Here is a 22671-nt window from a genome sequence, read left to right as displayed (position 1 = left end):
TATATCATATATAGCACATTCGTTCACTCTTGTGGAGTTGTCAAATTGAACTTTTGCAGGAATTTTGTCTCTTTTTATTGTATTATTGAGTGTGTAGGGGTGGGGAGAGATATAAGATAGTACAAGAATTTTGGGTGTGGAAGCTAGGTTTAGAATCAAAAGGCCTTAGAGTCAATGTGGCAAAGACCAAAGTTCTAGTAAGTAGGAAGGCGAACACACCACACACCTCGTCAGGTAGATCTGTATAAAAGGTGTAGGTAGAAACTCCATAAGATGTACTCAGTATAAGCCATGGACACATTAGAGGTGCAGCAACATCAAAGGAAGATTAACTGAGAAGATAGCTGTTGTGTGCAGCAGATGCACAGGGGCAGTTGACACGACAGATGCTCAGAAAACAGATTCCATCACACTCCAGGGGAAGAAACTAGAAGTAGTTGATAGCTTCCACTTCCTAGGTGACCAAGTTAGTAGTGGGGGTGGATGCTCAGAGAGTGTTACCACTAAAATAAGAATAGCCCTGGGCAAAGTTTAGAAAGCTTATACCCCTACTGGTGACAAGGGGTCTCTTGCACAGAGTGAAAGGTAGATTGTACAATGCATGTGTGTGAACTAGCATGCTTCACGGCAGTGAAACATGAGGCGTGACTGCAGAGGACATGCATAGGCTCGAAAGAAATGAAGCTAGCATGATCCGCTGGATGTGTAATGTCAGTGTGCATATACAACAGAGTGTAAGCACCCTGATAGAAATGTTGGACATAAGAAGCATCGGATGTGGCGTGCAAGAGAGATGTTTGCACCCGTATGGTCATGTACTACGGATGGATGTGGGAGATGTGTGAAGAAGTGCCACTCCCAAACAGTTGAAGGAATCTGGGTTAGAGGTAGACCCAGGAAGACATGGGATGAGGTGGTCAAGCATGACCTTGGAACGTTGGGCCTCACAGGGGAATGATGAAAGCCCGAGATCTCTGGAGATATGCTGTGACTCCGAAGACCCGACAAATGAAGTGAGTTCACAGCTGTATCCTACACCAGCTTCACACAACCAGCCCCAGCCCATTCAAAGTACCTTGGATCATAGGACCGCCTGCTGTGCTTACCTTTGATCATAGGTGACCTGCTGAGCTTGAGGAGACCTATTGAGTCAAGTACATCAACATCAATGTTGTGATACCCGTGCCAGTTGCACGTAAAAAGCACCATCCGTATGTGGCCGATGCCAACACTGCCTTGACTGACTTCCGTGCCAGTAGCACATAAAAAGCACCAACTGATTGTGGCTGTTGCCTGCCTCCAATGGCCCCTGTGCCAGTGGCACATAAAAAGCACTCACTACCCTCACGGAGTGGTTGGCTTTAGGAAGGTCATCCAGCTGTAAAAAAACTGCCAGATCAGACTGGAGCCTGGTGTAGCCTCCTGGTTTCCCAGACCCCAGTCAAACCTTCTAACCCATGCTAGCATGGAAAACAGACGTTAAATGATGATGCTGATATATATAATATAAATATAACTATATATATATATAGATACATAGATATATACACATATGTGTACATATATACACACACACACATATATATATATATATTATATATATATATAGACAGATAGATAATATATTGATATATATAATATATATACATATATATGCATATTATTATATATATATATATGCTCACACCATGAGAAAAAACAAACTTTGCTTTAAAGTACCAGTTTTTACTTATTTTAAAATTACATTTTTACATATTTAAGTAGACGCTGTTGAAGATTTAACAAACATTTGGTACGTGAAGGAAAACAGCACCAGTGTTCTTTAGGGAACTCCAACTGACATACACAGCTGATCCTCTGTTGCATACATTACGAAATAGGTTAATTAATTAAAAATATGGAATTAGGTTAGAGAAGAAAGTAACTAGTGTAGATAAGTCTGATTGAATTTAGGAACTTTATAGAACTGTCAAAAATCTTCAATAAAAATTGTAGCAGGTGAAAGAATTAATACTCTTTACTTGTTTTAGTCATTTGACTGCGGCCATGCTGGAGCACCGCCTTTAGTCGAGCAAATCGACCCCGGGACTTATTCTATCAGTTTCTTTTTGCCGAACCGCTAAGTGACAGAGACGTAAACACACCAGCATCGGTTGTCAAGCAATGCTAGGGGGACAAACACAGACACACAAATACACACACATATATATATATATATATATACGACAGGCTTCTTTCAGTTTCTGTCTACCAAATCCACTCACAAGACACTTGCCCAAGATGCCACGCAGTGGGACTGAACCCAGAACCATGAGGTTGGTTAGCAAGCTACTTACCACACAGCCTCTCCTGCTTAGATTACTTTAAAAATATTGGCACAGTTCACTATATTATCAAGTGTCTTGGTATAAGAAGATTATGTTGAAGGTGTTAAATGATAGATTTATGTTTGAATTGTTGTACAAGTAATTTACATTTTTATCAAATATCGTAACACAAGGCAAAATACCATTATTGTTTTACATCCTGGAAACTGAGAAATCATTAAGCAAATGGAAGTTGTCTGAAGAAAAGTCAATGATGAATATGAAATCAAGAACCAGTGATGCTTTTAGATTTTTGTGGAACATTAAGTTGTAACATTACCGGATTTTCGTAACAAGGCAGTGAAGTTGAATGTGACCTAAATATTACAGAGAGCCATGCACCATGTAACACAGATCTCGTTCCAACAAGTATTTACCAAACAAAGATGAGCTTAAATAAGCGGTAGAGTAGTTCGTTGCCAATTGTGCACCAGATTTCTTTGAAAGGACTTTTCTGATCTTGTGGAATGTTGGCTGACAATTTTAATAGTTATGTAGAAAAATGATACCCACACACGATGTGTTTTATATGTTATGAATATAAATTTATAGTTTAATATGTTTTTCTCGCAGCAGGGGATTATAGAACAAACTACAAATCTCTTCTTGGCTATGTCATTTAATTATAAACAGGTACCATGTCAGTCCATTTAGAAAATGTTATCATCGTTTAATGTCTGCTTTCCATGCTAGCATGGGTTGGACGATTAGACTGAAGACTGGCGAACCAGATGGCTGCACCAGGCTCCAATCTTGATCTGGCAGAGTTTGTACAGCTGGATACCCTTCCTAACGCCAACCACTCTGAGAGTGTAGTGGGTGCTTTTACGTGCCACCGGCATGAGGGCCAGTCATGCGGTACTGGCAAATTATATATATATATATATATGTGAATGCACACACACACAAATATGTATATGCTCACACCACAAGAAAAAACAAACTTTGGTTTAAAGTACCAGTTTTTACTTATTTTAAAATTACATTTTTACATATTTAAGTAGACGCTGTCGAAGATTTAATAAACAATTGGTACGTGAAGGAAAACAGCACAAGTGTTCTTTAGGGAACCCCAACTGACATACACAGCTGATCCTCTATTGCATACATATTTAAATAGACGCTGGTGTTTTTTAAGTGCCACCTGCACAGGAGCCAGTCCAACGGAACTGGCAATGACCTTGCTCCGTGTGCATAATTAACAAAATTTCGGTAGATGACAAAATGAAGTTTGCTCTAGTAATCAGTCTCTGTCGACCAATCTTAGTGGTTAGTTTTATTATTGTATTCAAACCCTAGTTCTGATTCAGGTTGCATGTGATGGTTGGTGGGCAAAAGATCTCCTCATATTAAGGTCATTGCATGCAAGCATTTGATACCAGATCATCATCATTGTTTAATATCCACTTTCCATGTAGGCATGGGTTGGATGGTTTGACAGGAGCTGGTCAGGTAGAAGACTACACCAGGCTTCTGTGTCTGTTTTGGAATGGTTTTTACAGCCGGATTCCCTCCCTAGCACCAACCACCCTGCAGAATGGACAGAGTACTTTTTATGTGACACTCAGTCTACTCCGCAGGAATATGTTGATGATGATGATAAAGATAAATTCTGCCACAGAACTTTTAAATTGCCAACAGACAGTTGGAATCCATTAACAGATGGTGTTAACATTCACAAAAGAATGCTGTGAAAATTGTTAAACAAAAAAAAAATCTGTATCAAAGAATCCAGATCAATGGAAGAAAGGGAATTTGGTAACTGTCCTTTATCGACAGGGAAAGAAGAAAATTGAAAGAATAAATGCTTCATGTGCATGCCAGTAGCGTTGCAAGTTGGGGGGCGGGTGAGGGGCGGTTTGCCCCGGGCAATGCTTTGATGAGGGCGGCCCTTTTGAGACTGCTGTATATAAGTGTGTAGATTTGGGAGTGGAAGGAAGAGAATGAAAGAATGAGCTTTTAGGAACATGAATTTTTTTTTTTTTTATTAATTATACATTTTAATTTTATTTTAGAAAATTTACATGATGGGGGGAGGCATAAATTATCAACAATCTCATAAAAGGGTCAATGACATAAGGAGTTTGTTGACCCCTGAAGAAGATTATAGAGCCCAGCTTAATACATAGTGAGTTAAATCAGAAATAAGCAATAAGCAGACGGCCCCAGCCGGCTAGTTGTTACAGTGCAGGCTTGTTTCCTAAAAGATCAATGCCCGCAATCTATTAAAGGCATTGCGTCCACGTCAACGAAGTACATCTAATTTTATAAAGGGAACGTGCATCTTACTGTTAAATAGAGCATTGACACTATACACACGCCTGCAGGGCTGATTCAAAGCCCTTAAAAACAAAGGGTACAACCTCATATTTGTAATGGTTTTGAACCCTATGAAAAAGTACGATTTGCATAAATTGGTATGTGTATACAATACGTACGTTATACAATACGTACGTTATGCAAAACGTACGTTATACGAGGCAACCCTTCGGTATTGGCAGACGACATCAGTCACCCATACAAACTTCCTTCATGACAGATAAAGAAGCTGTACTGAAAAAAGAGGGTGAATGATGTCTTCTCAACCCGACACTGTATACCAATAGCGAAAGATCGTGTATATATATATATATATATATATATAGGCAAGCACGAATGAAACTCACTGCCCTTGAGTCACCCTATAACATTATCGATTAAATGTGTGTGTGTGTGTGTGTGTGTCATACGGATAAAATCTGTAGGTTTATAATTTCAAGAATTTACCTATATTTGCTGTCCTTTAGTTCTGATTTTTACGTAAACGTGATTGATTTACCCCCACCCCCACCCATCCGCTTCGTTTTCGCAATTAGACTGCAGAGGGTTCCTCAATGCATCCCAATTAGCCACTTAATTTTGTTAAGTGTTGCGAAACTCCTAATGCTACTCAAAAATCTTATTGTCTCAAAGTGCCTATGAACATCATTCGTATTTTCCCCAATATTTGCCTTTTTGATAGTTTCAATTAATAAAGATTTTAATTATGTGTCGTTAATGTAAGAAATACGATCAGAAGATTCAAGAAATTTCGTTGACATAACACGTTTTAAACATATTTAAATTCGAGCCCACGACGGCGGCCTTATGTGGTCGCTTAATTTGTAAGAAATAACAGCGAAAATTCCCTTAATTCATACCTTACCTATGTGGAAAAATGGGAAATAAATATTAAATAAACAAAAACGAAACAAAACAAAATCACGATTAGAAGATCTTTGATCATGGGTCTGCGCGATCAGGGTTGAACAGGGGTTAAACAATGACACCAAACTTAAATTTCTTAAGCTATTCTGAAAAAAATCTGCCAATTAAGAAGAGGGGTAAGCTATTTAACAATCATTACATCGTGACATGTTGCCGGCCATTCTATCAAATATATCGACCGTTCGTGTAATGTTTGGGTGAACATGGTTATTTGTTAGAAAGAAAAGAAAGGGGAGCAAGAGTCACAACAAGAAACTTTAGAATTACAAAAAAAAAAAAAAAGTGTGGCAATACAGAATACACTTCCCTTCATAGTTAAGTGACGGGCTTTCTTTTAATAGAGGTCAATCTAGCGAAACACCGTTTATTTTCTTTGGAATTTACTTTGAAAAAAAAAATTTTTTTTGTTGCTAATTACAAATTACTAATTGACAATAAATGCACAAATATAAAAACATTTTCTGGAAATAATTGAAATTACATACCGGGTTTCATTCTTTAGTATTTGTTGTGACATTTTTTTCACCGATTCTAAATCTGCCAAATCCAAATGTACCGTCGCAACACTTTCATTCCCAGTCATCTTTTTAATTTCCTTGGCGGCATTTTCAGCTTTGACTAAGTCTCTACAAGCTATTATAACCCTGGCCCCCCGGCTGGCTAGATCCAGGGCTGTTTCTTTTCCTATCCCGGTATTGCCACCTGTCACTAAAACCGTTTTCCCATGCAGGGTCACGTCGCTGTAGTAGACCAGAGGGCCCCCATGGAATCGCAGGATTCTTCTCACACGTACAACATATAATGTCAAACAAATAACTGCAACAGGAAGCACAATGTAGACAAGGAATGGCATGACGGTAACAGCTACTTTGGCAATTACTCTTCCTATATAATCTATCCGAGAATGTCAAACTGTCTATAAAAATGATATAATTCATTTGCTTCTGTTATCAGTCGGGGACAATTTATCTTTTTTTAAACTTTTATTTATGAATTATTATTTTTGCTTTTATTTATTATCATTTTTTTGCTTTTAAGCGCAACTGTCAATATCTCGTTTTTATGTGTTTTCTTTCTTCTTTCAGTCCCCGAGTTAGTATGATTAGTCCAAAGGTGAAGGAACAAAGTCTATTAATCATCAGTAGAAGACTTCAAAATTCCCAAACTTTTAACAATATCGATGATTGTTCATTCTTAATAACTTACAAGAATTGTGCGCATATATTTGGAGAGCCAAACAGAGATTTTCACAAACATCTCTGCTTTCGTTGATATATACACAACTTCCACTTCACTCTGAAACTTAAGATGCCAATTGGCTTATACTTTTAAGTTCCTTCTTAAGTTCGAACTATCATTCTGAGTGCACGTAAGGACACTCGCCGAAAATCTTCCCTTTTTATTGCAGTTCTCTTTATACTGTTAAACACAGTGGATGTAATAGATGACATTCTAACAAGATTCCCTTCGTAAAGTTTTCTTTCTCTGTTAAACCGGTTTCAAATGACAGCTGTTTAGTTACTTTCTAATCTACTCTTAAATGGATCCTTAGTTATTTTTCGTCGATATGCCGAGAAACATGTTCCACATTCCAAATGAACGTTGGTTGATAACAGCTTGTTTATAAGTTATTAGTGATAATTCTCTTTTTCTCCTTCTCTTATCAAAAGCAATTAACCTTCGAATCTAACAAATATATCAACAACTTTCGCTAAGTTTTTATATGGGGATCGTGTAATCCCTTTCATTTTCTGACATGACTTGTGTCCGTGTCCAGATTTAAGGTAAATCCCAATTAGCCAACGGTCAGCATCCAAAGTGCAATGATGTGAAGTTCATCGCTAAAGAATATTTGTAGCAACCAATTACTGTGTACCCGCTAACAAGTTGTAGAACTGTCAAATTACTCCTACCTTTACAAATAAGTCCGGCTTCTATGCTTGCTCAGAGTATTTTGCTCTGATAATTCTTCAAATAATAACGAAAGCACAACCAAAAGAATGTATGCAGTTACAACGATGTGTAACTTTAAAATTTGAAAAGATCTCCAACTTTTTCAATCACTATTTGAAGAATCTTCGTAATATAACAATGTAGATTTTGTCCATATCTTTGGGAATCCTTACGAGAACTTCATTACATGATTTTTTTTTTTGCGATTTCGGTAGCTTTTTTTTTTTTTTTGCGTATATCATTAAGCGATTGATTACTAGATGTGAACAATTTATAAGTATTAATGAAGTTATTATTTTTTTTTTATCAAGTTGCATCCATTGGTGGTCTAGAAGCTAGCACAACAATTTCAATAAAGATTATACTTTCAACATAAAGTGATCATCAATTTAGCTATGGAGTTTGGTAGTGTATAATATGTTCGTTTTAACTTCTTTCCTGCAACACACAAATACGCAAGCAAGCAAACATACATATTTATATATAGTCGCACCTAGTAGAAGAGTAAATTGCTGAAGCACCGTTCCGCAAAGGAAACCCAAACCTCTCACAGTTTTAATCCTTGTCATAGTTGCATACTGGACAAGGCGGCACAGACTTTTGAGGGGAAATGTATTTGTGAAATAGTGTATTCATAGTTATCTCCCATTAGTCTAGCATCGAAATATTTTTCCCCATCTGTTGAATAAGCTATCAAGAAAAAAAAAGTTTAATCTTGAAGTTAGGAAAAGAAAAAGAAAAAAAAAAAAGCGAATAAATAAAAAATCAACTAAAATCTATAAGATAGTGGTCTTCAGATACGTTTCCCAATATAGATTAAATTGTATATAATTGTTACAGTTTTGTAAAAGCTTCATTTGAGAACAGAAAACAGTAACTTTTGCTTTAAGCCATATTTTCAAAATGAAGCAAGTTATGGAAATTTTTCAATGTTATATTTAATTCATCTTCACCCACTGCTTTTATCAAGAGCTATTACAATATGATGGAACTTTACAAAGTTTCATATTACAAATCATCAAAAAGGAGAAAGATATTCTATTTCAACTTCAAGCTTTTTCAGGGCAGATTTTTACTCCTATAAAGTGGATTTGATCTTAGCTCTTCAGATATTCAGTGGCTTCTTTTTAAAGTTGATAACTCTACTTTTTCTACAGATCTTATCTATAGCTGGTACCGCAGCAACATAGTCAGTTCTCACTATTAATTTCTTGCCATCTCTAAATGAATCTTACAAATATTTTATATATATAATGAAATTATTGTATACAGTGCTCAGGTGCACCACATCTTGTCAGAAAGTGCGTATAAAGTGTATGCAGTAATATACGAATGTCTGGAAAGCGAACAATGTATGAGTCAGATACGTGCTTGTGTGTGTGTAAGGAGGGGAGAAAATCAGGTGTAGTGTTGGCGAATCTCAGAAAGCATGGAAGTTTTGAAGGATGCAGTGCTCCGACAACTAACAACTGATGTCGGCAGTTTGTTCCATGCTTCAGCAACTCTCATCGTGAAAAAATGTTTCCTAAAGTCATGGGAGCTGTGCTGTTTTCTGACTTTGTAAATATGTCCACAGGTGTTAGATGGGTGGAGTTTGAAAAGGTGCTCAGAGTTATTGTTTGTAAGATATTTTACATATTAAATATTTAATATTTACATATTAAAACTTACATGAATCTATGCAACTTCAAGTTTCCCCAAAGACAGATTACAAAGGATCCATGAAGGTAGTTAGGTATTAGAGACACCAACCAATGTTAACTCCAGACCAGCCCTGGTTGAATGGACTCCTGAACAAAGATATTCCAGCCATGACCATCCAGCTTTTTTTTTTCTTTTCAGACAGTGTATCTAGGTCTTCATTACACAGTGCATTCCTCCCCTTTCAAGACAGTAGAATAAAGTTTGAGAGAAATTTGACTGCTGTTTCTAGCAGGTCGAAAGACCACATAGCTGCTGCAGCTCCTTTCATATACAGACAAGGTGACAGTACTGTTATAAACACAATGGGATAGGTAGAGCTTGCATCAGCTGGATGAATAATTGCTGCTGTATGAAGACAGTGGAAGTTACTTGTGAAAGAGTTAGATGAAGGATGATCTCATTTCCTCACTTTCTTCCCATATTTTAAGGTGGGTCTTAAAAATTTGAGATGACATATAATGAAAAGGAGAAGTGATTTATCATTCTGCAGATCTGCACAGAAAAGGAGATGAGGAATTTTTAAAATGATGATGATGATGATGAAAAAAGATAAAAAATCTGTTTAACTAAAGGATGAATTATTTAGCTGTCTTGTCAGTTATGGACAATGACCCATTTGAGCCAATAGAAAAGCCTCTGCATGGTCGTTCAGCCTGCTAGAAAAAGCAGGCGTGGTGGCTGTGTGGTAAGAAGCTTGGTTCTCAACCACATGGTTCTGGGTTCAGACCCACTGCATGGCACCTTGGGAAAGTGTCTTCTATCATAGCCTTAGGTCGTCTGAAGACTTGTAAGTGGATTTGGTAGACAGAAACTGAAAGAAATCCTTTGTATGTAAAGATATGTGTGTGTGTGTGTGCGTGCATGTGTGTGTGCGTGTGTGTGTGTGCGTGCGTGTGTGTGTGCGTGTGGGTGTGTGTGCGTCCGTGTGTGTGTGTGTGTGTGTCTGTGTTTGTCCCCATCACCTCTTGACAATCGGCGTCGGTGTATTTATGCCCCCCATAACTTAGCAGTTTGGCAAAAGAGACCAATAGAATAAGTACCAGGCTTAAAAGAAAAAAAAGTACTGGAGTCGATTCAGTCAACTAAGAACTGTTTCAAGGCTGTGCCCCAGCATGGCCAGTCTAATTTTTGAAACAAATAAAAGTAAAAACATCTTAAAAGAAAAGAAAGACTAACAAAATATATTTACATTATACACCAAAAAATAACAGTATGATCACAAGTTTACCTTTGGTCAGAGGTCTGCTCAGTCAGCCACACATAAAAGCCAACGAGAGAGGCCTTTTATTGTGGTTTGCTCAGCTTTCTGGAAATAGTTAAATCTCCTTTGAAACACTCTACTGTCTTACAAAATAAAAGGAACTGTTTCACCTGTAGAATTTTTGCTGTATTAATTAATACACATATTCCAGCCATAGAAACATTGCCAGATCAGACTGGGCTTGGTGCAGCCTTCTGGCTTCCCAGACCCCAGTTGAACCATCCAACCCATGCTAGCATAGAAAGCGGACGCTAAACGATGATGATGATGATGATGATTCATTCTAAAATAATAATGGTTTCAAATTTTGGTGCAAGGCCAGCAATTTCGTGGGGTGGGTGGAAGGGGTCAATCGATTACATCAGCCCCTGTACTCAACTGGTACTTTATTTTATTAACCCTAAAAGGATGAAAGACAAAGTCAACCTTGGTAGAATTTGAACTCAAAATGCCACCAAGCATTTTGCTCCGTACGGGAACGATTCTGCCAGCTCACCAACTTTCATTCTAAAAGTAATATTGATCTCTTTCTCTTTTTTCTTTGTTGTTACACTTTAACAAACATGACATCATCATCATCATCATCATTATCATCACTATCATCGATTTATATTAGCTTTCCATGCAGGCATGGGTTGGGCAGTTTGTCATCGCTTGAGTCAGTTTTTATTCAGAGTTACTAATTTCTTTTACTGCCCACAAGGGGCTACACACGGGGGGGGGGGACAAACAAGGACAGACAAACGGATTAAGTCGATTATATCAACCCCAGTGTGTAACTGGTACTTATTTAATTGACCCCAAAAGGATGAAAGGCAAAGTCAACCTCAGCAGCAGACGAAATACCTATTTCTTATACCTATACAAGGGGCTACACACAGGGGGGGACAAACAAGGACAGACAAACGGATTAAGTCGATTATATCAACCCCAGTGTGTAACTGGTACTTATTTAATTGACCCCAAAAGGATGAAAGGCAAAGTCAACCTCAGCAGCAGACGAAATACCTATTTCTTATACCTATACAAGGGGCTACACACAGAGGGGACAAACAAGGACAGACAAACAGATTAAGTCGATTATATCAACCCCAGTGTGTAACTGGTACTTATTTAATTGACCCCAAAAGGATGAAAGGCAAAGTCAACCTCAGCAGCAGACGAAATACCTATTTCTTATACCTATACAAGGGGCTACACACAGAGGGGACAAACAAGGACAGACAAACGGATTAAGTCGATTATATCAACCCCAGTGCGTAACTGGTACTTAATTTATCGACCTCGAAAGGATGAAAGGCAAAGTCAACCTCAGCGGAATTTGAACTCAAAATGCCACCAAGCATTTTGCTCTGTATGGGAATGATTCGGTCAGCTGACCATTCTAAAAGTGGTTTTAGGTGGACTGTGTCTAGGAAAAAAGATGGGATGGCTAGGTTTGGAATGTTTTGATCAAAAGTCTGATTGATGAGGGCTAACTTGACGCTAAACGACAATAGATGGAAGGTAAAGTACATGAGACTTCCACGCCATATTGTTCAACTGCTTGACTACTCTCTCTTTTACTCTTTTACTTGTTTCAGTCATTTGACTGTGGCCATGCTGGAGCACCGCCTTTAGTCGATCAAATCGACCCCGGGACTTATTCTTTGTAAGCCCAGTACTTATTCTATCGGTCTCTTTTGCCGAACCGCTAAGTGTCGGGGACGTAAACACACCAGCATCGGTTGTCAAGCAATGCTAGGGAGACAAACACAGACACACAAACACATACACACACACATACATATATATATACATATATTCGACGGGCTTCTTTCAGTTTCCGTCTACCAAATCCACTCACAAGGCATTGGTCGACCCGGGGCTATAGCAGAAGACACTTGCCCAAGATGCCACGCAGTGGGACTGAACCCGGAACCATGTGGTTGGTTAGCAAGCTACTTACCACACAGCCACTCCTGCGCCTTTGTGGTATTCATTCTTTTATTACCAGTTCAAATATGCTTGAGGAACGTGCCCCAAACATAACCTTGCATTTATACAGATCACTGCTTAACACTGCGCCCCACTATTCATTCTCATTTCTTAGTTTATTTTCATTTAGATTTTATTTATTTATTTATTTATGTCGTCATTAGAAGAGGAACGGTAGCTATCACACGCTGAAAGAAAACTGGATATAAATAAGAAGAATCAGTTGTAGTGTGTAAGAGAAAAGTTAGCACGCCAGGTGAAATGCTTAGTGGTATTTCATCTGCTGCTACGTCCTGAGTTCAAATTCCGCTGAGGTCGACTTTACCTTTCATCCTTTCGGGGTCAACAAATTAAGTACCAGTTACACACTGGGATCGATATAATCGACTTAATCCATTTGTCTGTCCTTGTTTGTCCCCTCTGTGTGTAGCCCCTTGTGGGTAGTAAAGAAATAGGTATTTCATCTGCCGCTGAGGTCGACTTTGCCTTTCATCCTTTTGGGGTCGACGAATTAAGTACCAGTTACACACTGGGGTCGATATAATCAACTTAATCTGTTTGTCTGTTCTTGTTTGTCCCCCTCTATGTTTAGCCCCTTGTGGGTAATAAAGAAATAGGTATTTCATCTGCCGCTACATTCTGAGTTCAAATTCCGCTGAGGTCGACTTTGCCTTTCATCCTTTCGGGGTCGACGAATTAAGTACCAGTTACGCACTGGGATCGATATAATCAACTTAATCCGTTTGTCCCCTCTGTGTGTAGCCCCTTGTGGGTAGTAAAGAAATAGGTATTTCGTCTGCCGCTACGTTCTGAGTTCAAATTCCGCTGAGGTCGACTTTGCCTTTCATCCTTTCAGGGTCGACGAATTAAGTACCAGTTACGCACTGGGGTCGATATAATCAACATAATCCATTTGTCTGTCCTTGTTTGTCCCCTGTGTGTGTAGCCCCTTGTGGGCAGTAAAGAAATAAGACTGCTAGTACAAGTCTGTGATGCATATGGAAAGTGACAGCTGCATAAAGAAGTGGAGTACTCTCAGAGTGGGCAGAACATCTTGAAGAAAAGAACCAGGAACAGGAGTTGAGGCAGTGAAGACTGATTTTAGGATCCCGAATGTTCTTCCTTTTTTTTTCTTTTTTTTTTTACTTGTTTCAGTCATTTGACTGCGGCCATGCTGGAGCACCGCCTTTAATCGGGCAACTCGACCCCGGAGGACTTATTCTTTGTAAGCCCAGTACTTATTCTATCGATCGCTTTTGCCGAACCGCCAAGTGACGTGGACATGAGCACACCAGCATCGATTGTCAAGCAATGCTAGGGGGACAAACACAGACACACAAACATACACGCACACATATATATACATATATACACTTGCGGAGTGGTTGGCGTTAGGAAGGGCATCCAGCTGTAGAAACACTGCCAGATCAGACTGGAGCCTGGTGCAGCCCCTGGCTTCCCAGACCCCGGTCGAACCGTCCAACCCATGCTAGCATGGAGAACGTACGTTAAATGATGATGATGATATACGACGGGCTTCTTTCAGTTTCCGTCTACCAAATCCACTCACAAGGCTTTGGTCGGCCCAAGGCTATAGTAGAAGACACTTGCCCAAGGTGCCACGCAGTGGGATTGAACCCGGAACCATGTGGTTGGTAAACAAGCTACTTACCACACAGCCACTCCTGATGATAAAAAAATCCTAATGATTAGCAATGCTCAGTGCTAGAGAAGACTCACCCACATGTCTAAGTACGGGGAAAATGAATGTTCGAAATGGAAGTATGATATATAATTTTTTATTCAGACCCTTTGCTCAATATGTCCCCGTTAAGTCTACATTTTCTGCTGCATCCCCTGCCTCTTTGATACCCTCTTATCTCTCTATCACTCGCTCTCTCTCTCTCCACTCACCTTTCTTTTATTCACTGTACCGTGCTACTCGAATAAGTAGATACAGCATTCAATCTGCCTGACCCTCTCATCTCTCTGACACTCTCTCACTCTCCTATGCTTCACTGTGCTATATTGCCCGTCTAATAAGAAATGGTATTGAACCCACCTTGTTGTCAGTCCCCACTCCCAGCACCATCCTTTTCTCTCCCTCACACAACCTGCATATGAGTGATTGCATTGGATCTTTTTATACTTGTCACACTCCACTATCAACACTTCTGCATTGCCGGTCATTACTCCTACACTACCAGTTGTTACTTTTGCTCTGCCAGTCATTACTCCTGCACTGCCAGTCATTACTCCTACACTACCAGTCATTACTCCTACACCACCAGTCAATACTCTTGCTCTTCCAGCCATTACCCATGCACTGCCAGTCATTATTCCTGCACTGCCAGTCATTACTCCTGCACTATCAGTCAATATTCTTGCTCTTCCAATCATTATTCAAGAATACTGCCCAATTTGGGAACCACTGGTCTAGAAGGCAAAATGCTTAGTGGCATTTCGTCTACTGTTACGTTGTGAGTTCAATGCTGAGGTCGACTTTGCTTTTCATCCTTTCGGGGTCAATTAAATAAGTACCAGTTACGCACTGGGGTTGATATAATCGACTTAATCCGTTTGTCTGTCCTTGTTTGTCCCCCCCCCGTGTGTAGCCCCTTGTGGGCAGTAAAAGAAATAAGTAACTCTGAATAAAAACTGACTCAAGCGATGACAAATTGCCCAACCCATGCCTGCATGGAAGCTAATATAAATCGATGATAGTGATGATAATGATGATGATGATGATGATGTCATGTTTGTTAAAGTGTAACAAAAAGAAAAAAGAGAAGAGATCAATATTACTTTTAGAATGAAAGTTGGTGAGCTGGCAGAATCGTTCCCGTACGGAGCAAAATGCTTGGTGGCATTTTGAGTTCAAATTCCGCCAAGGTTGACTTTGTCTTTCATCCTTTTAGGGTTAATAAAATAAAGTACCAGTTGAGTACAGGGGCTGATGTAATCGATTTACCCCTTCCACCCACCCCCGAAATTGCTGGCCTTGCACCAAAATTTGAAACCATTATTATTTTAGAATGAATATGTGTATTAATTAATACAGCTAAAATTCTACGTGTGAAACTGTTCCATAATGGATGATTCATCGTCATCATCATCGTCATCTTGGATAACGGACATTAAACGATGATGAATCATCCATTATGGAACAGTTTCACATGTAGAATTTTTCTCATGTTTTATAATTGTGGACACATGCATGTGTATATGTGTGTGTGTGTGTGTGTGTGTATGTGTGTATGCATGTGTGTGTACATGTGTGTGTGTGGCACCTGTGTCGGTGGCACATAAAAAACACCATCCGAGCGTGGCCGTTCGCCAGCCTCGTCTGGCACCTGTGTCGGTGGCACATAAAATCACCCACTACACTCTCGGAGTGGTTGGCGTTAGGAAGGGCATCCAGCTGTAGAAACACTGCCAGATCTGACTGGCCTGGTGCAGCCTTCGGGCTCCCCAGACCCCAGTTGAACCGTCCAACCCATGCTAGCATGGAAAGCGGACGTTAAATGATGATGATATATATGTATGTATGTACGTATGTAGATATACAAATGTATGTTATACATATATATATGTAAATATACACACACTCACATGTGCATGCACACACACACACATAGAAATAAGTGGTGCCCTGTCGGTTATGACGACGTGGGTTCCAGTTGATTGGATCAACGGAACAGCTTCCTCGTGAAATTAACATGCACATGGCTGAGTACTACACAGACACATGTACCCTTAAAGTAGTTCTTAGGGAGATTCAGCAGATATATATATAACATATAATATATATATATATATATATATATATATATATATATATATAATATATATCTGTTTTGGTATGGTTTCTTATATATATATATATATGTATATATCATCATCATCATCATCATCGTTTAACATCTGTTTTCCATGCTGGTATGGGTTGGATGGTTCGATAGGGGTATGGAAGCCAGGAAGCTTCCCCAGGCTCCAGTCTGATCTGGCAGTGTTTCTACAGCTAGATGCCCTTCCTAATGCCAACCACTCCAAGAGTGTAGTGGGCGCTTTTTATGTGCCACTGGCATGGGGATCACAACTACAATTTCACATATATATATATATGTATATATACATACATATATATATATATATATATATATATACATAATATAAATATATATATATATATATATATATATATATATATATATACATGTATGTACAAATGCATGCACAAAAGACACACTCACACATCTTTTTTCTTTTATGTATCTTTTACTTGTTCTAGTCACTGGACTGCTGTGACGTCAGGGGACCACCAAGGATTTTAAGTCTGGTGCTTATTCTATCATCCCTTTTTGCTAAAGAGCTAAGTTACATGGATGTAAGCTAACCAACACTAGTTGTTAAGCGATGGAGAGCAACAAACACACACATAACTATACACATGTATCGGGCTTGTTTTAGATTTTGTCTACCAGATCCACTCACAACGCTTTGGTCGACCTGGGGTTATAACAGAAGACACTTACCCAAGGTGCCATGCAGTGGGACTGAAACTGGAGCCATATGGTTAGGAAGCAAACTTCTTACCACACAGCCACGTCAGTTTATGGCTACCAAATCTACTTACAATGCTTTGGTTGGCCTGGGTCTGTAGTAGGAGACACTTGTCCAAGGTGCTGGACATTGCTCTGTCTCCTGGGTCACATAGACAGAAGTCTATCTGACGTAGGGAGCAGGGTAATGATAGAAGAATGACAGAGGTCCTGGGTGTCTAGGGGAAAAGGAATAGGAGTATGCTGGCAGGCTGAGTAACATGGGGTGATGACAGGAGCTACAGGAAGAGAGGACGAATGTAGAGTGAACTGTGTGCAAGAGGTCGAATGTAGCCACCGATGATTACAGGTAAGTACTCTGCCATCAATTCATTGTGAAGAAAGTTCACCATGAAGAAAGGTCACTGCAAGGAAAGTGTACTGACAAAATATATGCTCTTTTACTTGTTTCAGTCATTTGACTGTGGCCATGCTGGAGCACCGCCTTTAGTCGAGCAAATCAACCTCAGGACTTATTCTTTGTAAGCCTAGTACTTATTCTATCGGTCTCTTTTGCTGAACCGCTAAGTTACGGGGTCGTAAACAAACCAACATCGGTTGTCAAGTAACGTTGCTGGGACAAACACAGACACAGACACAGACACACACATATATACGATGGGCATCTTTTCAGTTTCCGTCTACCAAATACACTCACAAAGCTTTGGTCGACCTGAGGCTATAGTAGAAGACACTTGCCCAAGGTGCTACGCAGTGAGACTGAACCCAGAACCATGTGGTTGGTAAGCAAGCTACTTACTACACAGCTACTCCTGCGCCTCCACACAGCCACTCCACTGTATCTTATCATTAATAGTTAAAAAGTATTTTATTGAAAAAAAAAAAATCAAAAATCAAAAAACCGTGAATTGAGGATGGTGAACTTACCGACATGGCCACCAACACATGAGCAATGAGATGGGCTGGAGAGGTTGAGTGATAAGGGTGGCAGCATAGTGAATGGAAAATAGGTGGGTTCTATATCAGAGAGCTAGCTGCACTGTAGAGTGACTGGGAGATGGTTAGAATAGGTGCAGTGGCATCTTGGCAGGAAGTAATATATGGTAAACAGGTCACTGCTATCTTCAATCACATCAGAGTACTGTAAAGATTAGGAAGAGGCTGGAGTGATTGAGAGATGAGCAATGGGTGTAGGTGAAAGAATGCAATGTATGGCAAAACTGTAGAGGAAGAATAAAGGGACAGATGTAAGATTGTAAAGCAGTGCTTTTCAACCTTTTTGCTGGAGCGGAACCCCAAGGAAACCTTCCACTGGCTCGAGGAACCCCTGTGCAATAATTTGATAGTCTTATGCATACATATCTGCATAGGAGACTTAAAAATTACTGCCGATTTTAGCAGTTTTGTAACTTCTTGTGGAACCCCTAAACTGTACTGGCGGAACCCTAAGGTTCCGCGGAACCCTGGTTGAAAACCACTGTTGTAAAGTAAGGTGAACAAGAGATGAGCAACAAAGAGAAAGAGAGACGGAGTGTATCGCATGGAAAAGAGGAGAGAGAGTCACCGTCGTTGTTAGTCATACAAACAGCATAATACACTGTGGGTGATTAAACCAGGGAGTGAGTGAGGGATGAGTAATAGAGGCATGGGGGTAGGAGGGGCGAAAGCAAGAGAGAGACAAGGCGAATGCGAGAAGAAATATATAGGTAACTGGGGTTCTGGGCAGCAGGGTGATGGAAGTGTGTGACGTAAGGGACAAGAGATAGCGAGGGTGAGTGATATGGGGTGTCAGAGAGATAAAAGGATATCAAAGAGATCAATGATGTAAACTAGACAGTAGGCAGACATGTGTGCATGCATACATATGTACACAACACACATACATACATGCATGTGTCAAGTGTTATTGTCCTCTCTCTCTCTCTATGTATATATATCTATATATATATATATATATATAATATATATAGATATATATAATATATATATGTATATATATATGTATATATATATATTGTATATATTATGTATATATATGTATATGTATATATATATATGTATATGTATATATATGTATATATATATATGTATATATATGTATAATATATATATATATATGTTATATATATATATATGTATATATGTATATATATATATGTATATATATATGTATATATATATGTTATATATATATATTATATATATATATATGTATATATATATATATATATGTATATATATATATGTATATATATGTTATATATATATATGTATTATATATATATATATGTATATATATATATATGTATATATATATATATATATATATATATATATATATATATGTATATATATATGTATATATATATGTATATAATATATATATTATATATATATATGTATGTATATATTATATATATATAACAATTTTATTCTGTTTCGCCATGTTGAATGGACAAGTGTGTCTCCTGCCACACAGCATACTGCTAGTCAACCGTGTCTATTGTTTCCTTTGTGAGGTGTAACATCATCAGATTTGTCTTCGCTGCTTCATCCCAAGCATTCCTTGCTCTCCCTCTTCTAGGGGGTTTCATTTCACTTCAAGTTGTACAACACATCTTTATCACAACTGCCCCTACTGCATTGCAGTCTTCTTTCTTGCGTGCCACACCTGATTCCTTCCACGTTCAGTGTTTCTCTCAGCTCGTTTGTACTTTGTCGTTTATACACATTATCGTTAAACATCCAGTGGAGCATGCTCGATTCACCCCTTTCTTGCCTTCGTAGATTTTTCTGCATTCAAAGCCCATGTCTCACTTCTATGTAACACTGCACTTTGCATGCAAGTATCAAACAATCTGCCCTTCCACTCCGAGGGAATAACTCCCTGAGTTTTCTTCAACAAGCTCTTATTTTGGCTGCTATGCTTTCAGAACACCTGACCTCTCTATTAATTAGGTTTCCAACTTCTTCTGCAGAACTTCCTGGACATTGGATGGAGTTGATATTGCAATCACTCTTAATACTTAATGCTTCTGTGATCTTGCTACATGTGAACTTGACCTTGTCTCTTAGTCTGCCTGTGATTCCTGTATACCTCTTGTGCATCTACAGTTTACACCGAAAACATCATCTAAAATTTCTTATTCTATTTCTACGTACCAAGCAACACCATTTCCCTAAAGTTAGCAGGGCCCTCTTCTGCTTGACTTGACTTGACAGCATTCACCCGGGGTGGGTTGAGCTGGCTTCATTCATCCTCAATGCTGCATCTCTCACAAACGCTTACTAATATCTTAGTCTTTGCTAAATCCACTTCAAGATTTTTCTAGTTTCAGCACTGTCTCCAAATCTAGAATTTCTCTTCTAATTCTATGACAGGTTCAACCACAAGAGCTATTTCATCAGCATAAAGAAATCACTACAGGGAAATGGCCTTAATTTCCTGTACAGGAGGAGAAGGAGGACTGAACTCTCGTGTACTCCCACTTTCATACTAAATTCATTTCTATATTTATTAGTAACCTTTATGCTGTTAGCTGCAGCCCTGTGCATGGCTTACACAGCTCTCACAAGCTGTTCCATCCCTCCAACTTTTCTCAATGACCACCAGGTCATAGAGTGAGGAATCTTATTGGAGGCTTTCTCTAGATCAACAAAAGCCAGGCATAGGAGCTTATTCCTGGTTAGATACTTCTCCTGCAGTTGTCTCACTAGAAGGATGGCATCAGTATAGAACACAGCATTATTAATTCCTGAAGCATGTATAATGTAGATAACTCTACAGTTATATGTTTGAAAGCTTTTTAGCTGTAGAGATTAAAGTGATGTGAAAACTTTCTCTCAATATCTGTAGTAAATAGAGAAATAATTGGGAATCTTCTTACAGATCTGTTTTGGGATAATGATTCCTTTCAGGGAAGATGTACCACTATTCTTTAGCTATCCAAAAAACTTTGTAACTGTATATATATATATATATCCCCACTGGTGCTCCCCTATATTCTGCACCCTCCCCCCACATAAAAAGCACCATCCGAACGTGGCCGATGCCAGCACCGCCCCGACTGGCTTCTTGCAGGTGGCACATAAAAAGCACCAACTGACCGTGGCCGATGCCAGACCCCTCTGGCACCTGTGCAGGTGGCACGTAAAAAGCCCCACTACACTCGCGGAGTGGTTGGCGTTAGGAAGAGCATCCAGCTGTAGAAACACACTGCCAGACCAGACTGGAGCCTGGGGCAGCCCCTGGCTCCCCAGACCCCGGTCGAAACCGTCCAACCGTGCTAGCGCGGAAAATGGACATTAAACGATGATGATGATGATGATGATATATATATATATATATATATATATATATATATAATATATTATATATTATATATATATATATACATATAGAAAAAGTGAGTGAACAATAGCTTATTAGAATACAATGTAACGTTAACAGCTGTTCTGGTTTGCATATAAGGCATTAGTCAGGCATGTAGTAAATTAAGTAACCAGTATTTATACAGAACACTATGTAATTTGGAATACCTGAACTATGAATGAAGTAGACAACTTTTTTTTAATGTGCTCTCTTCATTTCTTTCTAGTTTTCAAAAATTCTTTGCATTCAAGTGCTCTGTTTTACAATCATATAGTAATGGACTTTGCACATTAGCATCACACACTTTGACACATTCACACACATTATAACAAAACTAAGTAATTTTGTAATTTTAAAGTGTGCTCTGTTGAAGGCATTCAGGATAAATATGTCTCATTGGAAAGTGAAAATTGTCTAAATTTAAGCAATTCTTTAGCTTTGTTGGTTTTTTCACATTTAATGTGAAAATCAGATTCTAGCTCTGTTTCTACACTTTGAAGCTGTGGTGGGTTGCTTACATTGTACTTTACATGAAAAACCAAAGAGGTTTTTCTACATGTAAAAATCTTTATATGGATCACCTAATTATGGTAACGAGATTCAATATTAAACATAGTTTTATCCAAGGATACTGGGTAGATATTCTAACCATCTTTCCAACAACAACGTAGGATTTTTTTGAATTCCATGAGTCTAACACTCGTGGACATGCTTACAAAATAAAAAAAAAACAACACAACACACATGACTTTTCAAACACATTTTTTCATGCTCATAATTGCTGAAGCATGGAATTAACTACCTGCATCAGTAGTTTGCTGTTGGGACATCACATCCTTCAAAACTGTGCTTCCTGTAATTCACCAATGTTCACCTGATGCCCCACCATCGCTCTTTTTCTTTTTAAAGACTTATTAACTGTTGAATTTCTGTGCATTTTCTCTGTACTGTTCAGGCAGTTTTGGCTACTTTTTCAGGTGAGTTCTAGTGCTCCTGAACACTCTCTTTTTACTGTTTTACTTGTTTCAGTCATTTGACTGCGGTCATGCTGGAGCACCGCCTTTAGTCGAGCAAATCGACCCCGGGACTTATTCATTGTAAGCCCAGTACTTATTCCATCGGTCTCTTTTGCCGAACCGCTAAGTGACGGGGACGTAAACACACCAGCATCGGTTGTCAAGCAATGCTAGGGGGACAAACACAGACACACAAACACAGACACACACACAC

At 38.9% G+C, this 22671-nt stretch overlaps 1 protein-coding gene across 2 annotated transcripts in view; it reads right to left on the bottom strand.

Annotated features, from left to right (window-relative positions):
- LOC115222064 (retinol dehydrogenase 12-like) overlaps nt 1-22671 on the bottom strand; it is a 43884-nt gene that overhangs the window by 7721 nt on the left and 13492 nt on the right. Inside the window, exon 1 of one of the 2 annotated variants that reach the window (XM_036511414.1) lies at nt 6098-8164. The exons of the other annotated variant lie outside the window; for it this stretch is intronic. Within the exon in view, the coding sequence (XP_036367307.1) occupies nt 6098-6465 (368 nt within the window). The 5' untranslated portion in view covers nt 6466-8164. Of the gene's footprint in view, nt 1-6097; nt 8165-22671 lie in introns of those variants that run through there. 2 annotated transcript variants of the gene reach the window in all.

The sequence above is a fragment of the Octopus sinensis genome, linkage group LG19 (assembly GCF_006345805.1).
Source record: "Octopus sinensis linkage group LG19, ASM634580v1, whole genome shotgun sequence".
Classification (NCBI taxonomy): Eukaryota; Metazoa; Mollusca; class Cephalopoda; order Octopoda; family Octopodidae; genus Octopus; species Octopus sinensis.
The sequence above is the reverse complement of the archived record's forward strand: the minus strand, read 5'-3'. Positions and strand labels throughout refer to the sequence as shown.